Raw genomic sequence first — 23,810 nt, 5'->3', positions numbered from 1 at the left:
AGGAAGCTCCAAAGAGAAAGGAGGGCAGGAAGCCCACAGCCCTCAGGGGTGTAGCCTGAGGCCCACCTGCAGCCCCCAGTCCTTGCCAGGAAAGGTAAGCTCGGGCCTCACTGGGACCACAGGCCCTTCTCTTCCTTATCCTCCTGCAGCCTCTGCCCAGCCTGCCTCTCGCCATGCGGCAGCCTGAACTTTCCACCTCCCCCGGGAGGCTTTGGCTGGTTTGTGATGTTGGCATTGAGTTGTGGGCCAGGATCAGAATTATTTCCTGGCCTGGGTACAAAGCCATGGCCAGAGTGGGCAGCTGCCCCTGAGGGTCTGGGGGTGAGCTGTGGGCTGGCATCGAGCAGGGTGGTCCTGAGTGAGCCCCTTCTTACCCGGCCTCAGTCTGCCTGTCTGTAGGATGGGAGCGGGTTGGACTAAATGGTCTCTGAGGGCCCTCGCAGCTCAAGCGCCAGCGCTGGTGAGATGGTCTGAGGGTACCATGGGCATACGGGCCTGGGGGCTCGCTCCTGCCCTCCTTCATGAACGGCTTTCCCCTGGGTGTGTCCAGGGCACCACAGAACTCTTCTGCCCAAACCCAGGAGCCTACCGGGGCCTGCCCACCTTGCCTCCTTCCCCACTCTCTGTAGCAGCAGCCGCAGCCATGGCGGGGATGAAGACAGCCTCCGGGGACTACATCGACTCATCATGGGAGCTGCGGGTGTTTGTGGGAGAGGAGGACCCGGAGGCCGAGTCGGTCACCCTGCGGGTCACTGGGGAGTCGCACATCGGCGGGGTGCTCCTGAAGATTGTGGAGCAGATCAGTGAGTGTCCCGCCGCCCACCTGCTGAACTCAGTACCACGGGTGGCCGCCACGGGTGTCTCCGGGCACTTCCGGGCCATCCCTGCTGCTCAGCTCGCGATAATGGTGTCACGGTGACTCAGGCATTAGCTTAATCATTTGGTTCCAAAAAAGACATTTCCCCAACTTCCTCTCCCTCCTACCCTCTTCCCTCCCTCCCTCCTGCTCCAGCTGGTCTGCTAAAGATCAGACCCAGCCACGATCCCCCATTCAGCCACCAACAGGAGCGGAAGGAGTGGTCTGGCCTGGACCAAGGCCAAAGTCACATTGCTGAGGTCTGAGGGGGTCTAGGTGACCTAAGGGCCTGCCCCCACACTCCCTACGCTTGGCGGAAGTTCTCAGCAGACTGGTGACAGGCCCAGCCTGGGTGGGAAGGCCCTGCCCCCACAGGAAGTTACAGCAGAGCAGCCTGTGGCATCAGTCATGGAGGGCCACGGGGCCAGTGACACAGGGGCTCCTCATCTTCCTTCCATGCCAGCAGTGGGGGCTACCCCTTCCTGAGAGGGCAGCAGGAATACCCCGATAGGCAGAGCCGGAAGGCGGGCCCACCACAGTCCTGGCCAAGAGCCTGGGCCTGGGCTGCCAGTGGGAGGGGGGTGGGTGATGGCAGGGAGGCTTCCTCAGACCCCGCCAGGCTACCACATGCAGCCCAGGAGGAGGTCAGTCCAACTATGGAGAGGATCGGGCCCAGAGTAGCCCAGCCACAAGGCTGAGGCTGCAAGGGGAGCTGCCAGGGGCAGGGCCCGGAGCAGCTGTGAGAGTAGAAGTGAGGAACAGAGACAGGGCGGTGAAGATCTGGGTGGCCCCAGGGCATGGCACAAGGGTAACGCAGGAGGCCTTAACCTGGAGTCAGACAGACTCTGCTGCGCTACCCGCTGCTGGGCACCCCAGGGCAAGTCCCTTTAGCTCTTTGTTCCCTGTGGTAGGGATACTGTCACTCCTAAGCACATCAGCTCTATCTACTGAGGCTCAGCCTGGCCACCCCAGGCCAGTCCCTGGCCTCCTGGAGCAGCGGGTGAGACGGACCCGTGGAGGCTGCGTGCCGGCTGCCGCACAGAGGGAGCTATTATGGGGGCCTGGGGCTCGAGGAGGGGGCTGCTCTGAGCCTAGGATGGGGATAACCCCAGGAGAAGTCCTGGGAGGTGGCCTCAGCAGGGAGGAGCAAGGTGGTGGCTCTGGGACTCGGAGGGCTGTGAATTAGGGCTCTCGGCCAGCGAGGATGCCGGAGTGTGACCAGAAATGAGGCTGGATGGTGCCTGGCCAGCTCTGCACGGCCCCGAAGGCCTCCAGAAGGGGTCTAGACTTTCTTCTGGAGGGGAAGGTGGCCACCGAAGGGTTCTCAGCAGGAGGCTGTCCTGCTAAGGTCAGCAGCAAGGCGAAGGGCTGGAGGCTGTGGGGCCCTGAGGAGGCTGTGGTCCTGGTTAGAGACACTAGGGCCTCCTAAGGCCAGGCAGGGAGGACAGAAAGGAGGGTGGATTTTGGAGGTGGGATTGGCATTGATCACATGTGGTGGCTAGAAGAGAAAGGGAGGATGCCTGGGCCTCTGGCATGAGTCCGCATCCCCCAACCCTGAGAGGTGGCGTGGGGAGCTGGAGAGGAGCGGGTGCCTCTGCGCACAGCGAGTCTGAGCTGAGCACCAAAAGCCAGGACCAGGAGTCGTGGTGCTTACAGTCCCAGTGTCAGCCACTTGGCCAGGGGAACAAAGGGTTCTGGAAGGGAGGAAGGCGGTAGACAGTCCCCTCAGCCAGCAGCACATGGGTTTCTGGCTGGGGGCCCAAGGCGGGGTCTGGGCTGAGGGCCACGCATGGGGCTGTGGCAGAAAGTGGCAACTGAAGCCACAGAATAGGGAGACCCAGTAAGGGGACATGGCCAAGGCGGGAGAAGACGGTCCCAGGCCGAACCTGGGGAAAGGACAAGGTAAAGGGCAGGTCAGGAGAGGGGCCAGAGAGGACAGGAGAAGAGCAAGGAGCCAAGAGAAGGGGAAGCAGTGGCACAAAGCCAGGGCCCCGCTGGGGCACCCAGGAGGGAAGGGCCCAACCTGGGAGGGGAGACACAGGAGGACGGGCACTTCTCTTGGTTTGGCAGCAGTGGTGATGCCCGGCGTGTGTAGCAGTGGAGTTGGGGGCTGGCTGAGGCGGGTGGGATGCAGTGGGAATCAGAAAACTCACTGGGAGGACTTGGGAGGAACTCAGGAAACGGCTTCACAAACTCTCAAGGGCCGTGCACCCAGAGCAGCTTTCCGGCAGCCTTTTTTCTACGCTTCCTCCTGCCTGTTCATGCTCCTGGAGGGAGGCCGCGGGGAGACCTGTGCCTTCCATTACTGTGTCTCCAGTTCCCAGCTGGCTGACAAGGGACAGACGCACATCTCTACTTCAATGCCCACTCATGGATCGTCACGTGCGTGCACGAGTTTGCCACAAACTCTGCACCTACCACATGGGAGGCATTGTTCCATGTCCCAGTTTGTAAGGTGGTTATTATATCTTACAGACAGGGAAACTGAGGCCCCATGAGGTTAAGTGGCTTGTCCAAGGTCACACAGCTAATACCTATAAATATTGAGTGCCCATTGCTCCAGGCCAGGCACAGGTCCAGGCCCTGAGGATATACAGCAGTGAGACGGATGTAGTCTGTGCCTCTGGGAGCTCCCCAGAATGCAAGACAGAGGCCATTAAACCGTAGATTACGGGAGGACAGAGGGGGCGTCATGTGGAGGGAGCCCAGTGGGCTGGAATGGAAGAGATGGGGTGCTAAGATTGGGGCACCCAGATTCTGGGTTGGAGAGCTCCCCTGGGAAGCGAAATACAAGCCAAGCCTAGAAGGCCCATCGGGGGGCTGCCTGCAGAGAGCCCTGCTGCTGTTACCATGGGGTAGACCCCAGGCCCGCCCAGGCTGCCCCACTCTTGGCTTAGGCAGGACAGGGGAATGGTCACCCCAGGCTTCTGAATCCTGGGGTTGTGCTGAGTGTTGGGGGCAGCAGGGAGGAAGGCTGGACCCGGATGTGCCCCCGTGCCCCACAGACCGCAAGCAGGACTGGTCAGACCACGCCATTTGGTGGGAACAGAAGAGGCAGTGGCTGCTGCAGACCCACTGGACACTGGACAAGTACGGGATCCTGGCCGACGCACGCCTCTTCTTCGGGCCCCAGCACCGGCCCGTCATCCTTCGGCTGCCCAACCGCCGTGCACTGCGCCTCCGCGCCAGCTTCTCCCAGCCCCTCTTCCAGGCCGTGGCTGCCATCTGCCGCCTCCTCAGTGAGTTGCCCGGCTGATTCCCCCTGGCCCACGAGGGTGATGCAAAGAGGCAGGTACCCCCGTTTCCAGGCCCAGCTCTGGTGATGCTGTCCTTGCTGTCTGGGTTGCCACCCTGCCTGCAGGGCTGTGACCCGCCCCAAGCGCCCATGGGCGAGGTGGGGAAGTTGCAGCAGGACCTTGTCCCTGCTGAGACCCCAGCTCCCCTCAGGCATCCGGCACCCCGAGGAGCTGTCCCTGCTCCGGGCTCCTGAGAAGAAGGAGAAGAAGAAGAAAGAGAAGGAGCCAGAGGAAGAACTCTATGACTTGAGCAAGGTCGTCCTGGCTGGGGGTGAGTGCAGGTAGGGGTGGGACTGGGGGGATGGGGGAAGGGGCCGGCCTGTGAGTCCCAACCCTGGGGGACAGGCCTGGTTGATCCCCAACCTGCACTCCAGGCGTGGCGCCTGCAGTGTTCCGGGGAATGCCAGCTCACTTCTCAGACAGCGCCCAGACAGAGGCCTGCTACCACATGCTGAGCCGGCCCCAGCCGCCACCTGACCCCCTCCTGCTCCAGCGTCTGCCACGGCCTAGCTCCCTGTCAGACAAGACCCAGCTCCACAGCAGGTGGGCCCAGGAGCCACGCCCCCTGTGTCGGGGCTCCCCCACCCAGGATCCACCCCCTGTCCCATGTCTGTGCCCACCCCAAATCCACACTTTGTTTCCAGGCCTTTTCTCTGTATGTGCTTGTCCCCCAGCCCAGACCCCCTCCCCACCCCAGGGCCGTACCTGGCGCAGCCCTGACTGCTGCCTCTGCTGCGGCCCAGGTGGCTGGACTCGTCGCGGTGTCTCATGCAGCAGGGCATCAAGGCTGGGGACGTACTCTGGCTGCGCTTCAAGTACTACAGCTTCTTCGATTTGGATCCCAAGGTGGGCCGGGGCAGGGAGAAAGCAGGCCTCAAGTCCATGAGACATGGAGACCTAGGGCTTGGGGTATGGGCTCTGGGATGTTAGTGACTTGTAGTGGCCTGTCCTTCTGCTCGTTTGTCCATCCACACCTTTGTTTACTGACCCCACAAACACGCACTGAAACTCATCTACGCACCTCAGCATCGGGCCAGATCCTGGGTCCCGGGCAGATGCTGAAGCAGATGGAGACCAATAAGTCTCAGTGCCTGTTTCCCAGGGAGCCGTCAAGGAGGAAGCTAAGACCCACAGATCCTCGTAGACAGTGTGTGTGGGGGTGCCCCTGAGAAGTCTGGGGCTCAGGTGGGAGAGGCCCAGGCCTGGGAGCTCTGGGAAGGCTTCCTGGAGGGGGCAGCATTTGGGACTGCAGGACCTGGGGGTGGGTGAGGAAGGAAGCTTTGCAGGGTGGCCCCTCTGTGCCCTGTCCACTCTTCCTCCTTTCCTCCATTGGCAACCAACATGCTCCAGGCAAAATGCTCCATGCAAAGGGCTCCATGGGATGTGCTTCATGCGCATCTCAAAAACCTCCCAGAAGCCCACAGGTTGCTCTTTCTACCCATAGGCCCCGCCTCTCTGCCCCACTTCTCTGCAAAACATCGGAGTTGTTTGAACACTTGCGCCGCAGAATCCCACTTCTTGCTTCCGAGCTTCCTCTGGGTGCTGTTCGACTCCCTCTCACTCCTTGGCCACAGCTATTCTGTATCTTTTGTCACCATCCACACGTGAGAAGCGCATCTGCTGAGGTGGCCACGCCTCCAGGCTGTCTGTCCCCTGGCCATGTCCTACTTGCTTCTTACTTGACCACTTACTTGTGACATAGACACCACCCTGACTGCTCCTCCGGAATAGCTTCCTCCTGAAGCCTCCTGTCCACTTGCTTGGGGGGTGGCCTCTCCCCAAGCCACTCTGCCAGGCTCTGTGACTCTCCCTCCTCCTCTCCACGGCCCCTCGGTGTTGGCGAGCCCCAGGCTCTGCCCAGGCTCCGCCCTGGGCCTCTGCTCTCTCCCCTCCCTCTCTCAGTCATCTCCAGTGTTGTGGATTTCAATACCATCTCCACACTCTCTCCCAGTTGATATATCCAGCTCAGATGGCTCTCCCCTAAGCTTTATTTATTTATATATTTTTTTATTTTTATTTTTTGAGACAGAGTCTTTCTCTGTCGCCTGCCCAGACTGGAGGGCAGTAGTGTGATCCCAGCTAACTGCAGCCTGGACCTCCCAGGCTCATGTGATCCTTCAGCCTCGGCTCCTTGAGTAGCTTGGGACTATAGGCATGTACTATACCTGGCTATTTTTTTTTTTTTTTGAGATGGAGTCTTGCTCTGCTGCCCAGGCTAGAGTGCAGTGGCGCGATCTCGGCTCACTGCAACCTCCTCCTCCTGGGTTCAAGCAATTCTCCTGTCTCAGCCTCCTGAGTAGCTGGGATTACAGGTGGGCGCCCACCACCACGCCTGGCTAATGTTTGTATTTTTTTAGTAGAGATGGAGTTTCACCATATTGGTCAGGCTGGTCTCGAACTCCTGACCTCAGGTGATCCACCCGCCTCGGCCTCCCAAAGTTCTGGGGTTATAGGAGTGAGCCACTGTGCCCGGCCTAATTTTATTTTTTTTGAGACAGAGTTTTGCTCTTGTTGCCCAGGCTGGAGTGCAATCACGTGATCTCAGATCACCACAACCTCCACCTCCTGGGTTCAAGCGATTCTCCTGCCTCAGCCTCCCGAGTAGCTGGGGTTACAGGCGTGAGCCACTGCGTCGGGCAGGCTGTGCCTTTTTATTCTAGTGTTTTCCTCTCTATGACATATTTCCACCTCTTTGTTTTGCCATTTCACACATTATCTATTGACTTTGTGAGAAGGTTTCACCGTCTTACATTCTCTTCCCTGCCCACACAATACACACATTTCCTTGCATCTTTCTAAGTGAGTAGTATCTATAGTCTTTGGTTAAAACAATGTGATATGGCTGTAAATAGTAACATATATAAATAGTGTTCCTAGTTAAGCCACAGAGTAACTATGATTATTTTTTCCTTTTTTGCTCAAATGTTTTTGAAGTTCATAATTGCCTTTTTCTTTTCTTTTCTTTTCTTTTGAGACGAGTTTTACTCTTGTTGCCCAGGCTGGAGTACAATGGCGCGATCTCGGCTTACCGCAACCTCCACCTCCTGGGTTCAGGCGATCTCCTGCTTCAGCCTCCCAAGTAGCTGGGATTGCAGGCACACGCCACCACGCCCCCCTAATTTTATTTATTTATTTATTTTTGTTGTTGAGGTGGAGTCTTGCTCTTGTTGCCCAGGAGAGAATGCAATGGTGTGATCTTGGCTTACTGCAACCTCCGCCTCCCAGATTCAAGCAATTCTCCTGCCTCAGCCTCCCTAGTAGCTGGGATTACAGGAGCCCACCACCATGCCTGGCTAATTTTGTGTATTTTTAGTAGAGACGGGATTTCACCATGTTAGCCAGGCTGATCTTGAGCTCCTGACCTCAGGTGATCCACCCACCTCAACCTCCCAAAATGCTGGGATTACAGGCGTGAGCCACCGCACACGGCCGAAACTTTTCTTTTCTTTCTTATTTTTCAGTTCTTTTTCTTTCTGTGTTCTACTCTTTGGAGACCTCCTCCACTTATACTCTCAAACACCTATTGAATTTTTAATTTCTGTAACTATGTTTTTAAGTTCCAAGAGGTCTTGTTTTTTGAGTGTTCCTTTATAGGGCTTTTTGTTGTTGTTGTTGTTGTTTGAGAGGGAGTTTCATTCTTGTTGCCCAGGCTGGAGTGCAATGGCGCGATCTCGGCTTACCGCAACCTCCACCTCCTGGGTTTAAGTGATTCTCCTGCCTCAGCCTCCCACAGAGCTGGGATTACAGATGCCTGCCGCCACCATGCCCAGCTAATTTATTTTTGCATTTTGAGTAGAGATGGGGTTTCACCGTGTTGGCCAAGCTGGTCTCGAACTCCTGACCTCAGGTGATCCCCCTGCTTTGGCCTCCCATAGTGCTGGGATTACCGGCATAAGCCATCATGCCTGGCCATAGCGTTTTCTTTCTTTTTTTTTTTTTTTGAGACAGAGTCTTGCTCTGTCGCCCAGGCTGGAGTGCAGTGGCACGATCTCGGCTCGCTGCAAGCTCCTCCTCGCCTCCCGAGTTCACACCATTCTCCTGCCTCAGCCTCCGGAGGAGGCTGGGCGTGGTGGCTCACACCTGTAATCCCAGCACTTTGGGAGGCCGAGGTGGGCAGATCACCTGAGGTCAGGAGTTTGAGACCAGCTTGGCCAACATGGTGAAATCCCGTCTCTACTAAAAATACAAAAATTAGCCAGGCGTGGTGGTAAGCGCCTATAATCCCAGCTACTTGGGAGGCTGAGGCGGGAGAATTGCTTGAACCTAGAGAGTGGTGGTTGCAGTGAGCTGAGATCATGCCACTACACTCCAGCCATTGTAACCATTCAGCTTGATTATTTATTTATTTATTTATTTATTTATTTATTTATTTATTTATTTGTTTTTGAGATGGAGTCTCACTCTGTTGCCCAGGCTGGAGTGCAATGGTGCGGTCTTGGCTCCCTACAACCTCCGCCTCCCAAGTTCAAGCAATTATTCTGCCTCAGCCTCCCGAGTAGCTGGGACTACAGGCATGTGCCACCACACCCGGCTAATTTTTGTATTTTTAGTAGAGACCGGGTTTCACCGTTTTGGCCAGGCTGGTCTTGAACTCCTGACCTTGTGATCCACCCATGTTGGCCTCCCAAAGTGCTGGGATTACAGGCATGAGCCACCATGCCTGGATCAGCTTATTTGTAACAAACATGTATGGTTGTGCAACCAACACCACAATCCAGTCTTAAAACATTTCCACTGCCCCAGACAAGCACTGACGGCACAATGCCCATTTGCAGTCATTCCTCCTCCCACACTAACCCCCAACCACCACTGATCTGCTTTCCATGTGGCTTTAATTTACATTTCCCTGATGACTAATAAAGTTGAGTCCCTTTTCATATGGCTATTAGCCATCTGGATATGCTGCTTTGTGAGGTTTCTGTTCGAATATTTTGACAATTGTCATATTGAGTCATTTGTCTTTTTCTTATTGATTTGTAGGAGTTCTTTATATATTCTGGATATGAGCACTTTGCCAGATAAATACATTGTGAATATATTTTCCCCCTCTGTGCTTTGCCTTATAATTGTCTGAATGGTTTCTTTTGATAAACAGCAGCTCTTAATTTTAATAGAACCAAATTTATATTTTTATCTTTCTTTTTTTATTTTTAGAGATGGGGTCTCGCTCTGTCACCCAGACTAGAGTGCAGTGGTGCGATCATAGCTCACTGCAACCTTGAACTCCTGGGCTCAAGCGATCTTCCTGCCTTAGCTTTCTGAGTAGCTGGGACTACAGGCATGTGCCACAAGCCTGGTTAATTCTTTAAAAATTTTTTAGAGATGGAGTTTTGCTACGTTGCCAAGATTGGGTCTCAAGTGATCCTCCCGCTTCGGCTTCCTGAGAAGTTGGGATTTTTTTTTTTTTGAGACAGAGTCTCACTCTGTCGCTCCCAGGCTGGAGTGCAGTGGCACGATCTTGGCTCACTGCAACCTCCGCATCCTGGGTTCAAGAGATTCTCCTGCCTCAGCCTCCCGAGTAGCTGGGATTATAGGCGCCTGCCACCACACCCGGCTAATTTTTTGTATTTTTAGTAGAGACGGTGTGAAACCTCACCATGTTGGTCAGGCTGATCTCACACTCCTGACCTCAAATGATCTGCCCACCTCAGCCTCCCAAAGTGCTAGGATTACAGGCGTGAATCACTGCACCCAGTTAACATTCCTTTAAAAAAAGAATATTCTGGTCTTGTTTTATGAGTGCAGTGCTTTAGCTCTGTAAGGATTTTTTTTTTTTTGAGATAGAGTCTTCTTCTGTCACCCAGGCTGGAGTGCAATGGCACGATCTCGGCTCACTGCAACCTTTGCCCACTGGGTTCAAGCCATTCTCCTGCCTCAGCCTTCCAAGCAGCTGCGATTACAGGCATGCACCATGATACCTGGCCTAATTATTTTTGTATTTTTAGTAGAGACAGGGTTTCACCGTGTTGGCCAGGCTGGTCTCAAACTCCTGACCTCGTGATCTGCCCGCCTCAGCGTCCCGAAGTGCTGGGATTACAAGCATGAGCCACCAGGCTCAGATTCTATAAGGATTTTTTATTTTTTTATTTTTTGAGATGAAGTCTTAGTCTGTTGCCAGGCTGGAGTGCAGTGGCACGATCTTGGCTCACTACAACCTCCACCTCCCAGGTTCAAACGATTCTCTTGCCTCAGCCTCCTGAGTAGCTGGGCCTACAGGCGCGTGCCACCATGCCCAGCTAATTTTTGTACTCTATAAGGATTTTGAGTTGCGTTTGAAGTTCTCTTGTGCGCCCTGCCTGGCCTTCATTTCCTCCAAGCTGTTTTATTCTTGTTTTCTTGGTCTCTATGGTTCATTCTTGAAGCTTTCCTTAAATGTGGGTAGTCCATACCTGTCTATTCATATTTAAAAGTGAAGCTCTAAGAAACTAATTGGAGGCCGGGCGCAGTGGCTCAAGCCTGTAATCCCAGCACTTTGGGAGGCCGAGACGGGTGGATCACGAGGTCAGGAGATGGAGACCATCCTGGCTAACACGGTGAAACCCCGTCTCTACTAAAAAATACAAAAAACTAGCCGGGTGAGGTGGCGGGCGCCTGTAGTCCCAGCTACTCGGGAGGCTGAGGCAGGAGAATGGCGTGAACCCGGGAGGCGGAGCTTGCAGTGAGCTGAGATCCGGCCACTGCACTCCAGCCTGGGCGACAGAGCGAGACTCCGTCTCAAAAAAAAAAAAAAAAGAAAAAGAAAGAAAGAAACTAATTGGAGACCCGAGTGTGTGAGTAGGGCTTGGCATCTTGGTGGCCCCCTGGAGGCAATGGGACTGGGCTGCCATTCTTTGTCGGGCATTTCTCTGGTGGCTCAGCCTCTCAGTGGCAACTCCACTGATCTTTCAAGTGGAGATAGAAGGCTCCCTGCCAATGTCTTGGGTGACAAGTGGGAAAAGGTGTGGGTGTCTCACTCATCTGAATGCTAGCTTTCTTTAAATTTGTGTTTTTGCCAGGCACGGTGGCTCACACCTGTAATCCCAGCACTTTGGGAGGCCAAGGCAGGTGGATCACCTGAGGTTGGGAATTCGAGACTAGCCTGACCAACATGGAGAAACCCTGTCTCTACTAAACATACAAAATTAGCTGGGTATGGAGGCGCATGCCTGTAATCCCAGCTACTTGGGAGGCTGAGGCAGGAGAATCGCCTGAACCCGAGAGGCAGAAGTTCTGGTGAGCCAAGATCGTGCCATTGTACTCCAGCCTGGGCAACAAGAGCAAAACTCCATCTAAAAAAAAAAAAAAGTCTGTTTTCAGCCTAGTGCAACCCCCACCCCATCCAGCTGTGTCTGGGGTACCAAATGCAAGGATGCATCTGGTTCAGCATCTCCAGAGAGGGGGCCCCAGCTTCTGCCAGGTGCCTGCTTGCCATCACTTGGCTGCACGGAGCTGGGGAGGGGCCTGCTTTTTTTCATGGACTTTGTCCAGTCCTCTCTTCAGCTCGCCCTTGCATCTCACTCAGAGGATCCGCATCAGAGTCTGCCAGGGGTCCGCCATGCAAACTGGATGCCTCTGTTCAGATCTCTTCTTTTTGTTGCTTGCTTTCTGCCTATTTTCAAGTCTCATTAGTGGATTTACCAGACAGGAGAGCGAAAAGGCGTGAGGCTGCAGCTCTCTCTGCATAACCCAGTTCCCATCTACAGTTTGCTCTCCATCTTTCAAATTGTTTTCTTTTTCTTTCTTTTGGAGACAAGGTCTCACTCTATCCCTCAAACTGGAGTGCAATGGTACAATCACAGCTCACTGCAGCCTCAACCTCCTGGGCTCAGGTGATTCTCCCACCTCAGCCTCCTGAGTACCTAGGACTACAGGCGCACACCACCTCACGTGGCTAATTTTTTGTATTTTTAGTAGAGAAAGGGTTTCACCATGTTGCCCAAGCTGGTCTGAAACTCCTGGGCTCAAGCTATCCGCCTGCCTTGGCTTCCCAAAGTGCTGGGATTACCGGCGAGAGCCACCGCCCCGGCCTCTCCTTTGTCCTTTTGGGTTTGCCTTCCTAAACCTTTGCTATCAATTCTGGGTGGGATTTAGCGAGAACGTTGGTCTTCTGTGGGTAACTGGGATCCCCTCTTGGAGTCTCTGCCCTCCCTGTCCCTTTTCTCTGGAATCCTCTCCCTTCACTCTTCCCTTGAGTGGCCCATTGTCATCCTTCCCGTCTCTACTCAGCTTGTTACCTCCTCAGGGAAGCCTTCCCTGACTGCTTCCGCATGTTCCATTCGCTCATCTCCACTGAACTTGAGCTTCCCTGTGGAAACTGTTTCCTTGATAGTGTTTACTGCAGCCTTGAATTACTCGACTTATTGACTGGTTTACTCGGTCTCCCCTGCACCCAGGGCAGCATGCCAGCACACAGTAAACATCTGCACAACCGAGCCCAGATTTAGATGTGCAGGCCTGGGGGGCTGGCAGCAGGGGGCTGGCAGGCTGTAAGGGTGGGGTTGAGGTCTGCAGCCCATGTCCAGCCACTGAATGAATCTGCCTCAGCAAGGAGGGCAGGGCAGAAGGCCAAGGCTGGCAGGGGCTGAGTGCAGGGCGTCCAGGGCAGCTGGCACCTGACCAGCCCAGCCTCCCCTCCCACCACTCCAGACAGACCCCGTGCGGCTGACGCAGCTGTATGAGCAGGCCCGGTGGGACCTGCTACTGGAGGAGATTGACTGCACTGAGGAGGAGATGATGGTGTTTGCTGCCCTGCAGGTACCAGGCGGGCCTGGGGGCCCCAGGGCAGCTGGGAGGTGGGCCAGTCCCAGGGCAGGAAGGGCCTTCCTGAGTGGGGGCTACCTCCAGGGAAGCCCGACCTGGGGGGGACTGCTAGGGGACCAGGTTGCTGGACTCAGCCCTCCCTGGCTTCATGACCACCTAGTACCACATCAACAAGCTATCCCAGAGCGGGGAGGTGGGGGAGCCGGCTGGCACAGACCCAGGGCTGGACGACCTGGATGCAGCCCTGAGCAATCTGGAGGTGAAGCTGGAGGGGTCGGCACCCACGGATGTGCTGGTGAGGAGGGGCTCGGGGAAGGGCTGGGCAGGGACAAGTGTGAGGCACCGGGTGCCCCTCTGACTCTGGTCCTCCCACAGGACAGCCTCACCACTATCCCAGAGCTCAAGGACTATCTCCGAATCTTCCGGTGAGCTGGGGGCCAGAGTAGGCAGCCCTGCTGGAGGGGTTGGTCTGCGTATGGAGGGAGGGGGCGAGGCGGCCTTTCACAAACTCCCACACCCCATGAAGGCCCCGGAAGCTGACCCTGAAGGGCTACCGCCAGCACTGGGTGGTGTTCAAGGAGACTACACTGTCCTACTACAAGAGCCAGGATGAGGCCCCTGGGGACCCCATTCAGCAGCTCAACCTCAAGGGTGAGTGCACAGGGCCAGGGGCTGGTGGGGTTCAGCTGTCGCTCTCACTGGCCGTTTCCTCCTGGAGATGGGGGAAGATGCTCTCTGTTCTGAGGTGACGGTGTGGGGCCAGCATACACTCGAGGACTCAGGCAGCTCTTCCCCTTCCAACCTCCTAGACCACCGCTTCTCTCCCTCCAGGCTGTGAGGTGGTCCCCGATGTTAATGTCTCCGGCCAGAAGTTCTGCATTAAACTCCTAGTGCCCTCCCCTGAGGGCATGAGTGAGATCTACCTGCGGTGCCAGGATGTGAGTGAGGGCCGGGCAGGGGCCAGAGCTGGGCAGGAGCTGGGGCAGGGGCAGGGGCTAAGGAGCATCAAGCTTGGCTAGCACTGTCCCCCTCACCCCTCTCGCCCAGGAGCAGCAGTATGCCCGCTGGATGGCTGGCTGCCGCTTGGCCTCCAAAGGCCGCACCATGGCTGACAGCAGCTACGCCAGTGAGGTGCAGGCCATCCTGGCCTTCCTCAGCCTGCAGCGCACGGGTGGCGGGGGCCCCGGCAACCACCCCCAGGGCCCTGATGCCTCTGCTGAAGGCCTCAACCCCTATGGCCTGGTTGCCCCCCGTTTCCAGCGAAAGTTCAAGGCCAAGCAGGTACCAGGAGGAGTCAGGGTGGGAATGCGCATAGTGTTTACCCGGAGACCCCTGACCCCTGGGTCTCCACAGAGCCTTCCTCAGGAAAGCTACGTGCTCACTGGGCTTCTCCCACTGCGTCCCTGAGATTGCGCGGCTGGTACCCACCCTCTGGGAGGAGTCACGGTCCAGGTGCCCATGTTCACCTTGCAGCCTGGCACACTGCAAATCTGTACCTTGGTGGCCCGTGGGCACTGCCCCTTCCCAGGCTCACATGCTGTCACCCTGATGGGGAGGTGGGGGTTCGGTGACTTTGGAAGAGGGGAATAGTGCCTGGCAGCCCATCACCAGTATGCTCCCGCAGCTCACTCCACGGATCCTGGAAGCCCACCAGAATGTGGCCCAGTTGTCGCTGGCAGAGGCCCAGCTGCGCTTCATCCAGGCCTGGCAGTCCCTGCCTGACTTCGGCATCTCTTATGTCATGGTCAGGTATGGCCCCCAGCCCATCCCCCTGCCCAGCACCGTCTCTGCCCTTACCTGCCACCCGGCTGCTGTGTGCCCACATCCCAAGACTGGGTTCTGGACAGGCACCCCGAAGACTCCCTTCCCTTGTAAGCAGGCCTTACTGAGGGCCCCACGTGTGCCCCTCATGCTGTCCCTCCACAACAAACATAAGAGACAAAGCTCATGCCAGGTGCTGGGGCTCATGTCTATAATCTCAGCACTTTGGGAGGCCGAGATAGGAGGATCACTTGAGCCCAGGAGTTTGACACCAGCCTGGGCAACACAGAAAGTCCCCTGTCTCTACAAAAAATTGTAAAAAATTAGCTGGGCATGGTGGTGGTCACCTGTAGTCCCCGCTACTCGGGAGGCTGAGGTGGGAGGATCTCTTGAGCCTGGGAGGTCAAGACTGCAGTGAGCTGTGATCACACCACTGCACTCCAGCCTGGGTGACAAAGCGAGACTCTGTCTCAAAAATAAATAGGCCAGGCCAGGTGCGGTGGCTCACACCTGTAATCTCAGCACTTTGGGAGGCCGAGGCGGGCGGATCATGAGGTCAGGAGCTTGAGACCAGCCTGGCCAACATAGTGAAACCCCATCTCTACTAAAAATACAGAAATTAGCCCGGTGTGGTGGCATGAACCTGTAGTCCCAGCTACTCAGGAGGCTGAGGCAGGAGAATCCCTTGAACCCAGGAGGCACAGGTTGCAGTGAACTGAGACTACACCACTGCACTCCACCCGGAGTGACAGAGCGAGACTCTGCCTCAAACAAACAAACAAAACAAAACAAACAAATAAATAGGCGGGGCGCCGTGGCTCACGTCTGTAATACCTGCACTTTGGGAGGCTGAGGTGGTCAGATCATTTGGGGTCAGGAGTGTGAGACCAGCCTGACCAACATGGTGAAACCCTGTCTCTACTAAAAATATAAAAATTAGCCAGGTGTGGTGGCAGGTGCCTATAATCCCAGCTACTCGGGAGGCTGAGGCAGGAGAATCTCTTGAACCCAGGATGCGGAGGTTGCAGTGAGCCAAGATCGTGCCACTGCACTCCAGCCTGGATGCGACAGAGTGAGACTCCATCTCAAGTAAGTAAGTAGATAAATAAATAAATAAAAGAGCCAGTGCGGTGGCTCACCCCTGTAATCCCAGCACTTTGGGAGGCCAAGGCAGGCAGATCATGAGGTCAGGAGATCGAGACCAGCCTGACCAACATGGGGAAACTCCGTCTTAAACACAAAAATTAGCCAGGCGTGGTGGCGCGTACCTGTAATCCCATCTTCTAGGGAGGCTGAGACAGGAGAATCACTTGAACTAGGGAGGCGGAGGGTGCAGCGAGCCGAGATTGCGCCACTGTACTCCAGCCTGGTGACAGAGCGAGACTCTGTCTCAAAAAAAAAAAAAACAAAAAAACAAAAACAAGAGACAAAGTTCAGGTCAGGAGAGCAGAAGAACCAGTTCTTGCCCCAGCTCTGTTGTGGACAGTTCACTGTCTGGGCCTGGGTTGGCCATAGCGGTGGATGCCATTATGGAGAGTGGACCCCTCTGATTAGTTGTTTCCCAAGACTGCAAAGAAGGGAGCGAGACAGCAGCTGATGAGGATGATACCAAAAACCAAAACCAGTTACCATTTAAAGGCATGGCCTGTTTGCCCGATGCTGCTAAATGCTGTTGTGGGGATTCTATCAATTAACCCCCATTTTCCAGATGAGAAACTTGAGGCCGAGGGAACCCACATGGCTTGCTCAGCGTCACAGAGCTGCGAGCTGCAGTTGGGAAGGGCTGGCTCTCCAGCGCGGCGCCACATTGTCTGGGCGGGCTTGGGCCATGCGGGGTGGAGCCCTGGCTGACTCTCTCCCGCTGGGGGTCAGGTTCAAGGGCAGTAGGAAAGACGAGATCCTGGGCATCGCCAACAACCGACTGATCCGCATCGACTTGGCTGTGGGCGACGTGGTCAAGACCTGGCGTTTCAGCAACATGCGCCAGTGGAATGTCAACTGGGACATCCGGCAGGTGGGCCCAGACCCAGGGTATGGATGGGGGACAGGTGCCAGGCTGGAGCTGTATCCAGCCAGGGTGGGGCAGGGGCTGCTCCCATATCCCACCCCCATTTGCCTCTCTGACTCTCTGCCCTTCAGGTGGCCATCGAGTTTGATGAGCACATCAATGTGGCCTTCAGCTGCGTGTCTGCCAGCTGCCGAATTGTACACGAGTACATCGGGGGTTACATTTTCCTGTCGACGCGGGAGCGGGCCCGTGGGGAGGAGCTGGATGAAGACCTCTTCCTACAGCTCACCGGGGGCCATGAGGCCTTCTGAGGGCTGTCTGACTGCCCCTGCCCTGCTCACCACCTGCCACGGCAACTCCCAAGCCCACACCCACAGGGGCTCACTGCCCCACACCCGCTCCAGGCAGGCACCCAGCTGGGCATTTCACCTGCGGTCACTGACTTCGTGCAGGCCAAGGACCTGGCAGGGCCAGACGCTGTCATCACCCAGGCCAGGGATGGGGGTGGGGGTCCCTGAGCTCCTGCGGTACCCCCTTCCCTTGTCCGAGTGGCTAAGGCTGATACCCCTGAGCTATCTGCAGTCCCCTAGCACACAAGGAAGACCGGATGTAGCTACAGGATGATGAAACATGGTCTCAAACTGGAGTTTCTTTCTTGTTACTTTTTAAAATTTCTTTTTTATAAATTAATATTTTATTGTTGGATCCTTCTCCTTTCTCTGGAGCAGTGCTTGGGGCCACTCCGACACTCTGTCTCTTCATCACCAGCCAAGGAAAGGGGCTTTCCTGATAGAGACAAGAGTTCGTTAAAGGGAGATCTAAGTCAGTCTGGGGTTGGAAGCTAGGAGAGAGGTGAGGGCAGAAGGACACAGGCTTCAGGCACAAGGCATAGGGGCTGGGGTGGTGGCTCTCACGGGTAGGGCGTAGCTGCAGGGCCTCCTTGAAGTACTTGGGAAGCAGGAAGCCATCAGTATTCCCTGGAGTCAGAATCACCCCATTGGCAGAGCGGAAGAAGGATATTCCATCTGCTGACAGAGCCAGAGATGTGACTCGTGCCCTCCCTGAAGGCAAGGCCAGCCCCTGCTTTGTCCAGACTCACCTGCCAGAGCCAGGGGTCCATCAATGAACACAGCTATTTCACAATGGGGCCGCATGCCTGCAGAGACAGCTGAAGCTGGGGACTGGGCACCTAGAGGGCAGTCAGCAACCTGGGTAGACTGGGGTCCTGGGCTGGGATTGCAGGGTTGCTGCTCCATGCCAGGCATGGGGTGGCCTCAGACAAGTGTTGCAACCTTTGGAGGGGACCTGGGAGGACAGAGTGGGTGGGAGTAGCTAGGTGAGAGGGAAGGGCACTGACCACTGATGACACTGGGGTCTCCAGGAAGTCCTGGGGCCAGGTGGATGTGTGTCCTTCCCCCGCAGGACAGGCCCTTGAGTAGGATGGATGGCCAGTGCTTCCAGAATGTACCATGGACTAGCATCGGGGGCAGGGCCTGTGGCGTCTCCAGGGGCATCAACTCCAACTCAGGTACCTGGTTGAATAGGCAGCAGTGAGACCCCCTTCGCAGGCAGGGGTCCCTCCCATCTGGCTCTCGTGCTTGTCCCCTCACCCCGACCTGCAGGGAATGGCCCTGGTTGGCTCGGATGAGAAGGCCAGTGCTGGGATCCCCCTGCTGCAGGGCGAACCGCTGCTTCCTATTGGTGTCCACCACACGCTGCACATCTTCAGCAGAGAAGCCGTGGAACTGGGGCAACTGCAGGAGGGCGCCCAGGGGCACGAAGCCATCTGTGGGCAGGCAGGGTGCTCAGGAGCCAATCTTGCACTGGATTGGGCCAGGGTTAACAGGGAGCTACAGGCAACCGAAACAAAGTCTGGGCTTGGAGATCGCTTGGGCATCCTCTGTAGGACCTTTTGAGTCTCCCCTTTCTGGGTCCCAGTTTTTTCAACTTACATAAAAAGAGGATCTGCCTCACGGAGGGGCAGGGAGGTGAGTGCTCAGCATAGAGCTGGCCTGGAGTGCACACTCACAACACCAGCTGCCCCATACCCTCCGGGGTACACCCTCGGGGTAAGTGCTGATCTGGCTGCTTGGCTGGAGGGGGCGGTCACCAGGCCTGGCCCAGACAAGAACTCTCCTCAGTCTGCTGTGGACATGACAGGGCCTCTAGGCCTTGCTCTCCTCTGTGCATGGGGAAGAAGTGCCCTCTGTGCCTTCCTCAGGGAGCAGTGGAGGCAGCCATGGGGGAGGAGTCGCAGACAGGCTCACGTTTCTCTCTGGGCTCAAGCCCCAGCCTCCAAGGCCCCTACTTACCAGCTCCCATGGGAAGCCCCAGCTTTAAGGCCCCATGGCGCAGGGCATAGGACAGAGCCTTGGACAGCTGCACGTCTCGGTCCTGAAAGAACCCAGCAGTGGCCCCTGGTCTCCATGGTGACCCTGCCCTGCTGCCCATCCTGAACCCTCAATGACCCACTGCAGAGAGAGCCCAGAGAGAAAGGAGTGCCAGTGGTCTCCAGGAATAGTAGGACCCTTCAACTCCTCCCCCCAGCAACTCCCAGGGAGCCTGGACTGGTGGGAGGGGGTGGGGAGGAGGCGCGCACCTGTTCCCGGGGTCTGGGGGCCCTTCTACCCCTGGACCCTGCTGCTTCCTGCCTTCCTCCTCCAGAGGAGTTCATGGCCAAGACCTGTGGGGAGCAGTGACGAGGGGGGACTGCTTTAAGGCCCCTCCCACGTCCCCACCCCTCCCAGAAAGTCACAAAGCCTCAGGAAGTGAGCGCTGGGTGGGAGTATAAGGCTCATTAAGTTCACCACCTCCATGCTCTGCTGCAGAGAGGGAAACTAAGGCCCAGCAGGCCAGACTTGCCCAAGGTCACACCGTCAACCACGAGCGCAGGGAGGCCGAGTCCCACACTCCAGATCACTGGTGCCCCCCGCAAGGTGGTCTGGGAGGCAGGGCCGACGTGCAGACTGATGGGGCGGAAGCGTCCGGGCTGCGGGTACAAACCTCCACGCTCCTTGACACCTGCGGGGCGGGCGGCGGGCCCGCCAATGAAAAGCCGCGGGGGAAGGGGGCGGGCACTTCCGCTTCGGGGAAGGGGCGGAGCCTGCGTGAACTGGAGGCCGGGGAGCGCCGGCTGGAGGCTGGAGCTTCTGGGCCCTGGAAAGGGGTCCCCGCGCATCCCGAGTCGGAGGCAGACCCCTGGGTTTGAGGGGAATGGGCATTTGGGGGCGCCTGAACCCAAGACCTCTGGATGGTAGGGATGCCCGGGCGTCCCGGACACCCTGCGGGACTCGGGGCTCCTGCGGGGAAGAAGGGGCGCTTTACTGCCTAGGGAGTGGTCAGGGGGGTGGAGAAGGGCTGCGGGTACCCTCAGGAGGTCTGCGACAGACGGGGCCAGCTGCGCAGCCCAGGAGTGGTAGTGGCCCCCCTGGGTGACAGGCCTGGCTCTATCCTCCCCCAGAGCTGCCCTGTCCAGATCATGGATCCTGAGGTGACCCTGCTGCTTCAGTGCCCTGGTGGGGGCCTGCCCCGGGAGCAAGTACAGGCCGAGCTGAGCCCCGCCCACGACCGACGCCCACTGCCAGGTGGGGACGAGGCCATCACTGCCATCTGGGAGACCCGGCTAAAGGCCCAACCCTGGCTCTTCAACGCCCCCAAGTTCCGCCTGCACTCAGCCACCCTGGCGCCCATTGGCTCTCGGGGGCCACAGCTGCTTCTGCGCCTGGGCCTTACTTCCTACCGAGACTTCCTGGGCACCAACTGGTCCAGCTCAGCTGCCTGGCTGCGACAGCAGGGGGCCACCAACTGGGGTGACACGCAGGCCTATCTCGCGGACCCACTGGGGGTGGGCGCTGCACTAGCCACGGCCGATGACTTCCTTGTCTTCCTGCGCCGCTCCCGGCAGGTGGCTGAGGCCCCTGGGCTGGTGGATGTGCCTGGTGGGCACCCTGAGCCTCAGGTGAGATGCCAGGCTGGGCACAAAGACCCAGACAGCTCAAGGGAGCTGCAGCTCTCCACCCTCCCAATCCTCCCAGCTTTGGTTTCCTCATTCCTTAAAGGGAAAATTGGCCTGGTGTTTCTCTGAAAGTTTGCTCAGGGCAGTCCAGCTGCCTCCCCGCTGACCCCTGCCCCAGTCCTGTGAGAAACTAGAAAACACAGGGGGGAAAGACTGGGCACAGGAAGAAGATGCCCTACCCCACCCCTGCCCCCTGTGTTCCCCTTTGAAGCTGGACCGCTGGTTGTCTGCCGGGAAAAGGACACCAGACGCAGGATCACTAAGTCTCTTACACTGTGCCACATCAGGCCCTTAGGGCCAGCAGGTATAGGCTTGCTGGTCCTGAGATGGGGCAGGGGGAAGAGGTGGGGAGCAGGAGCTGAGCCTGACCTCTCACAGGCCCTGTGCCCTGGTGACAGCCCCCAGCACCAGGACCTCGCTGGGGAGCTGGTGGTACGTGAGCTCTTTTCCAGTGTCCTTCAGGAGATCTGTGATGAGGTGAGTGAGGGTGACCTGGACAGGGTGGTAGACATAAAGGGAGGGGTTAGGACTTGCCAGAATTCTACAGATCTGGGCTGGCGGGAGGCCTGCAGGCATCTGGCTTTGCAGCTAGGCATACTAGGAGTGGAATTCTAGCCCGCAGTACTCTCTGCCTTGGATTCTTCTTCTTTTCCTTTTTTTTTTTTTTTTTTTTTTTGAGACGGAGTCTCGCTCTGTCACCCAGGCTGGAGTGCAGTGGCCGGATCTCAGCTCACTGCAAGCTCCGCCTCCCGGGTTCACGCCATTCTCCTGCCGCAGCCTCCCAAGTAGCTGGGACTACAGGCGCCTGCCACCTCGCCCGGCTAGTTTTTTGTATTTTTTAGTAGAGACAGGGTTTCCCCGTGTTAGCCAGGATGGTCTCGATCTCCTGACCTCGTGATCCGCCCGTCTCGGCCTCCCAAAGTGCTGGGATTACAGGCGTGAGCCACCGCGCCCGGCCTCTTTTCTATTTTTTAGACAGAGTCTCGCTCTGTCGCCCAGGCTGGAGTGCAGTGGCGCGATCTCAGCTCACTGCAAGTTCCGCCTCCCAGGTTCACACCATTCTCTTGCCTCAACCTCCCGAGTAGCTGGGACTACAGGTGCCCGCCACCATGCCTGGCTAATTTTTTTGTATTTTTAGTAGAGACGGGGTTTCACCATGTTAGCCAGGATGGTCTCGATCTCCTGACCTCGTGATCTGCCTGCCTCAACCTCCGAAAGTGCTGGGATTACAGATGTGAGCCACTGTGCCCAGCGGATTCCTCTTCTTTTCTTTTCTTTTTTCTTTTTGAGACAGAGTCTTGCTCTGTTGTCCAGGCTGAGTGCAGTGGTGCCATATCGGCTCACTGCAAACTTTGCCTCCTGGGTTCAAGTGATTATCATGCCTTGCCCAGCCAAGGATTCTTCTTTTCAATGGAAACAATGATAAATATCTTACCTACTCCCCAAGTTTGTTGAAAAAGGAGTAAGTGTGGCAGGGCGTGGTGGCTCACACCTGTAATCCCAGCACTTTGGGAGGCCGAGGCCAGTGGATCATCTGAGGTCAGGAGTTCGAGACCAGCCTGACCAACATGGCAAAACCCCGTCTCTACTAAAAATACAAAAATTAGCTGGGCATGGTGGCGTGCACCTGTAATCCCAGCTACTCAGGAGGCTGAGGCAGGAGAATCACTTTAACCTGGGAGGCAGAGGTTGCAGTGAGCTGAGATGGCGCCACTGTACTCCAGCCTGGACGACAGAGCGAGACTCCATCTCAAAAAAAAAAAACGGAAAAAGGAGTAAGTGGGAGTCCCAGTCACTAAATTGACTTCACTTGGGTGACCTTGGGCAACGTGTTCAATCTCTCTGGTTTTGGTGTACCTGTAAAACAAACATGCCCATCATCTGATATTCTGTGATGCCAGGCCCTTGATCTACAGGCTGTAAAGTGCTGTACACAGGCAACAGGCTGTTTTTCATTGAGAGGGGCAGGGATATGGGCAGTGGCATTGATGGGGGGACCTCCCCCTACCCCACCCTCCACCACAGGTGAACCTGCCGCTACTCACCCTGAGCCAGCCCCTGCTGTTGGGCATCGCCCGAAACGAGACCAGTGCTGGCCGAGCCAGTGCCGAGTTCTATGTCCAGTGAGTGGGCTCGGGTACATGATCCTGGGTCTTGGGGAGGTGGGTGGTGAGGAGTGGGCTGAGGCAGCTGTGGCTCCACAGGGACCCCGCAGGGGCTGGTCACCCACTAAGCCACCCTGTGTTCTTGTCCAGGTGCAGCCTGACTTCTGAGCAGGTGAGAAAGCACTACCTGAGTGGGGGACCCGAGGCCCACGAGTCTACAGGCATCATCTTTGTGGAGACACAGGTGCAGAGTGACAAACCATCTTGCTTGGAGGCCAGGGCTGGGGCCTGCAGAGGCCTGGCAATGCATTATCCCCAGGTGTTGGCTGGGTCACAATTCCCTCCAGAGGCACAAGATTTGCCCTTAGTACAAGGGAAAGGTCCAGGGACCTGTTCAGCCCCTTAACATGCCTCCCTAAGGACAGCGCAGAGGTCTCTGAGGCTCAGGAATTCTGGGCACAGCCCTGGCAGGAGATGTGGCAAGCTTGAATGCCTGGGTCTTGTTGTCTCCCCACAGAACGTGCGGAGATTGCAGGAGACGGAGATGTGGGCTGAACTCTGCCCCTCGGCCAAAGGCGCCATCATCCTCTACAACCAGGTTCAGGGAAGTCCCACCGGAGCAGCCCTAGGGTCCCCAGCCCTACTCCCACCGCTCTGAAGATAATAAAGGACTTTATTCTTGGATTCTGTTGGCATCTGCTATTTCTGTGACAGAGAGGAACAGTGGGCCCTGAGTGCGTAAGGCAGGACAAGTGACCTGAGGAAAAAAAAAACCCGCCCAGCCTCAGTGTCCTTCTCTACAAGCAGAGGATAAAGAGCTATGGCTCCCTTGGCTGCCTCCTGAGAGGCTCCGGGGCCGAAGCAGCTCTGTAAGATATGCCTCGCTGCAGAGGGGAGCAACAGAGGAACGGAGAGACGGTGGCCGGGCCGAAAGCGTCACAAAGCCTCAGAGAGCGGGCTCTGTCCCGCCCGGTCCCCGGGTGGGCGCCCGCGCCTGTCCGGAGAGTCCACAGGCTGGGGGACCGGAGGC

The 23,810-nt window shown here is 56.9% G+C and overlaps 3 protein-coding genes across 56 annotated transcripts; 2 read left to right on the top strand and 1 right to left on the bottom strand.

Moving 5' to 3' along the window:
- FERMT3 (FERM domain containing kindlin 3) lies at positions 1-17,362 on the top strand. 3 transcript variants are annotated; one of them, XM_015434534.4, is made up of 15 exons: positions 1-94; positions 633-803; positions 3,862-4,095; positions 4,304-4,423; positions 4,527-4,695; positions 4,896-4,998; positions 12,778-12,885; positions 13,052-13,186; positions 13,267-13,316; positions 13,418-13,542; positions 13,723-13,829; positions 13,939-14,172; positions 14,516-14,640; positions 16,525-16,666; positions 16,792-17,362. In XM_015434534.4, exons 2-15 carry the CDS (start codon positions 644-646, stop codon positions 16,969-16,971), a joined length of 1,992 nt encoding a protein of 663 aa, XP_015290020.1. In that variant the 5' UTR covers positions 1-94; positions 633-643; the 3' UTR covers positions 16,972-17,362. The 3 variants fall into 3 exon arrangements, with proteins under 3 accessions (XP_015290020.1, XP_005577511.1, XP_073869434.1); XM_005577454.5 differs by having other exon boundaries at positions 630-803; XM_074013333.1 differs by lacking the exons at positions 1-94; positions 633-803; positions 3,862-4,095; positions 4,304-4,423 and having other exon boundaries at positions 4,526-4,695; positions 4,827-4,998.
- Positions 17,308-19,838, bottom strand: TRPT1 (tRNA phosphotransferase 1). Of its 50 annotated transcripts, none has more exons than XR_012423122.1 (8): positions 19,471-19,709; positions 19,260-19,343; positions 18,973-19,054; positions 18,277-18,446; positions 18,129-18,192; positions 17,760-17,965; positions 17,575-17,685; positions 17,308-17,446 (listed from the first exon to the last, which is right to left on the bottom strand). XR_012423122.1 is itself a non-coding variant. In XM_074013361.1 (8 exons), the coding sequence occupies exons 5-8, from the start codon at positions 18,172-18,174 to the stop codon at positions 17,355-17,357; spliced, it is 453 nt and encodes a 150-aa protein (XP_073869462.1). In that variant the 5' UTR covers positions 18,175-18,192; positions 18,277-18,510; positions 18,613-19,054; positions 19,260-19,343; positions 19,471-19,709; the 3' UTR covers positions 17,308-17,354. The 50 variants fall into 50 exon arrangements, 45 of the variants coding, with proteins under 45 accessions (XP_073869462.1, XP_073869466.1, XP_073869472.1 ...); XM_074013361.1 differs by having other exon boundaries at positions 17,575-17,688; positions 17,760-17,849; positions 18,018-18,192; positions 18,277-18,510; positions 18,613-19,054; XM_074013365.1 differs by having other exon boundaries at positions 17,575-17,688; positions 17,760-17,816; positions 18,018-18,192; positions 18,277-18,510; positions 18,613-19,054.
- On the top strand, positions 19,759-23,464 carry NUDT22 (nudix hydrolase 22). 3 transcript variants are annotated; one of them, XM_005577471.4, is made up of 6 exons: positions 19,759-19,913; positions 20,121-20,618; positions 21,054-21,152; positions 22,701-22,798; positions 22,931-23,024; positions 23,298-23,464. In XM_005577471.4, exons 1-6 carry the CDS (start codon positions 19,911-19,913, stop codon positions 23,436-23,438), a joined length of 933 nt encoding a protein of 310 aa, XP_005577528.2. In that variant the 5' UTR covers positions 19,759-19,910; the 3' UTR covers positions 23,439-23,464. The 3 variants fall into 3 exon arrangements, 2 of the variants coding, with proteins under 2 accessions (XP_005577528.2, XP_005577530.2); XM_005577473.4 differs by lacking the exon at positions 21,054-21,152; XR_012423123.1 differs by lacking the exons at positions 21,054-21,152; positions 22,701-22,798.
- The last annotated feature ends 346 nt before the right edge of the window (positions 23,465-23,810 follow it).

The sequence above is a fragment of the Macaca fascicularis genome, chromosome 14 (genome assembly GCF_037993035.2).
Source record: "Macaca fascicularis isolate 582-1 chromosome 14, T2T-MFA8v1.1".
Lineage (NCBI taxonomy): Eukaryota > Metazoa > Chordata > Mammalia > Primates > Cercopithecidae > Macaca > Macaca fascicularis.
The sequence above is the reverse complement of the archived record's forward strand: the minus strand, read 5'-3'. Positions and strand labels throughout refer to the sequence as shown.

Bases quoted from the DNA above. Each gene is read 5' to 3' on its own strand.
- NUDT22 (XM_005577471.4), top strand. The intron at 21,153-22,700 runs GTGAGTGAGGGT...CCTCCACCACAG, and splicing joins TTCAGGAGATCTGTGATGAG to GTGAACCTGCCGCTACTCAC. The intron at 22,799-22,930 runs GTGAGTGGGCTC...GTTCTTGTCCAG, and splicing joins AGTGCCGAGTTCTATGTCCA to GTGCAGCCTGACTTCTGAGC.
- FERMT3 (XM_015434534.4), top strand. From the start codon at position 644: ATGGCGGGGATGAAGACAGCCTCCGGGGACTACATCGACTCATCATGG. The intron at 4,999-12,777 runs GTGGGCCGGGGC...CCACCACTCCAG, and splicing joins TCTTCGATTTGGATCCCAAG to ACAGACCCCGTGCGGCTGAC. The intron at 14,641-16,524 runs GTATGGCCCCCA...GCTGGGGGTCAG, and splicing joins ATCTCTTATGTCATGGTCAG to GTTCAAGGGCAGTAGGAAAG.
- TRPT1 (XM_065529437.2), bottom strand. From the start codon at position 19,838: ATGCGCGGGGACCCCTTTCCAGGGCCCAGAAGCTCCAGCCTCCAGCCG. The intron at 17,850-18,017 runs GTCAGTGCCCTT...ACTGCCCTCTAG, and splicing joins AGACCCCAGTGTCATCAGTG to GTGCCCAGTCCCCAGCTTCA. The intron at 17,447-17,574 runs GTGAGAGCCACC...TGTCTCTATCAG, and splicing joins CCTGCAGCTACGCCCTACCC to GAAAGCCCCTTTCCTTGGCT.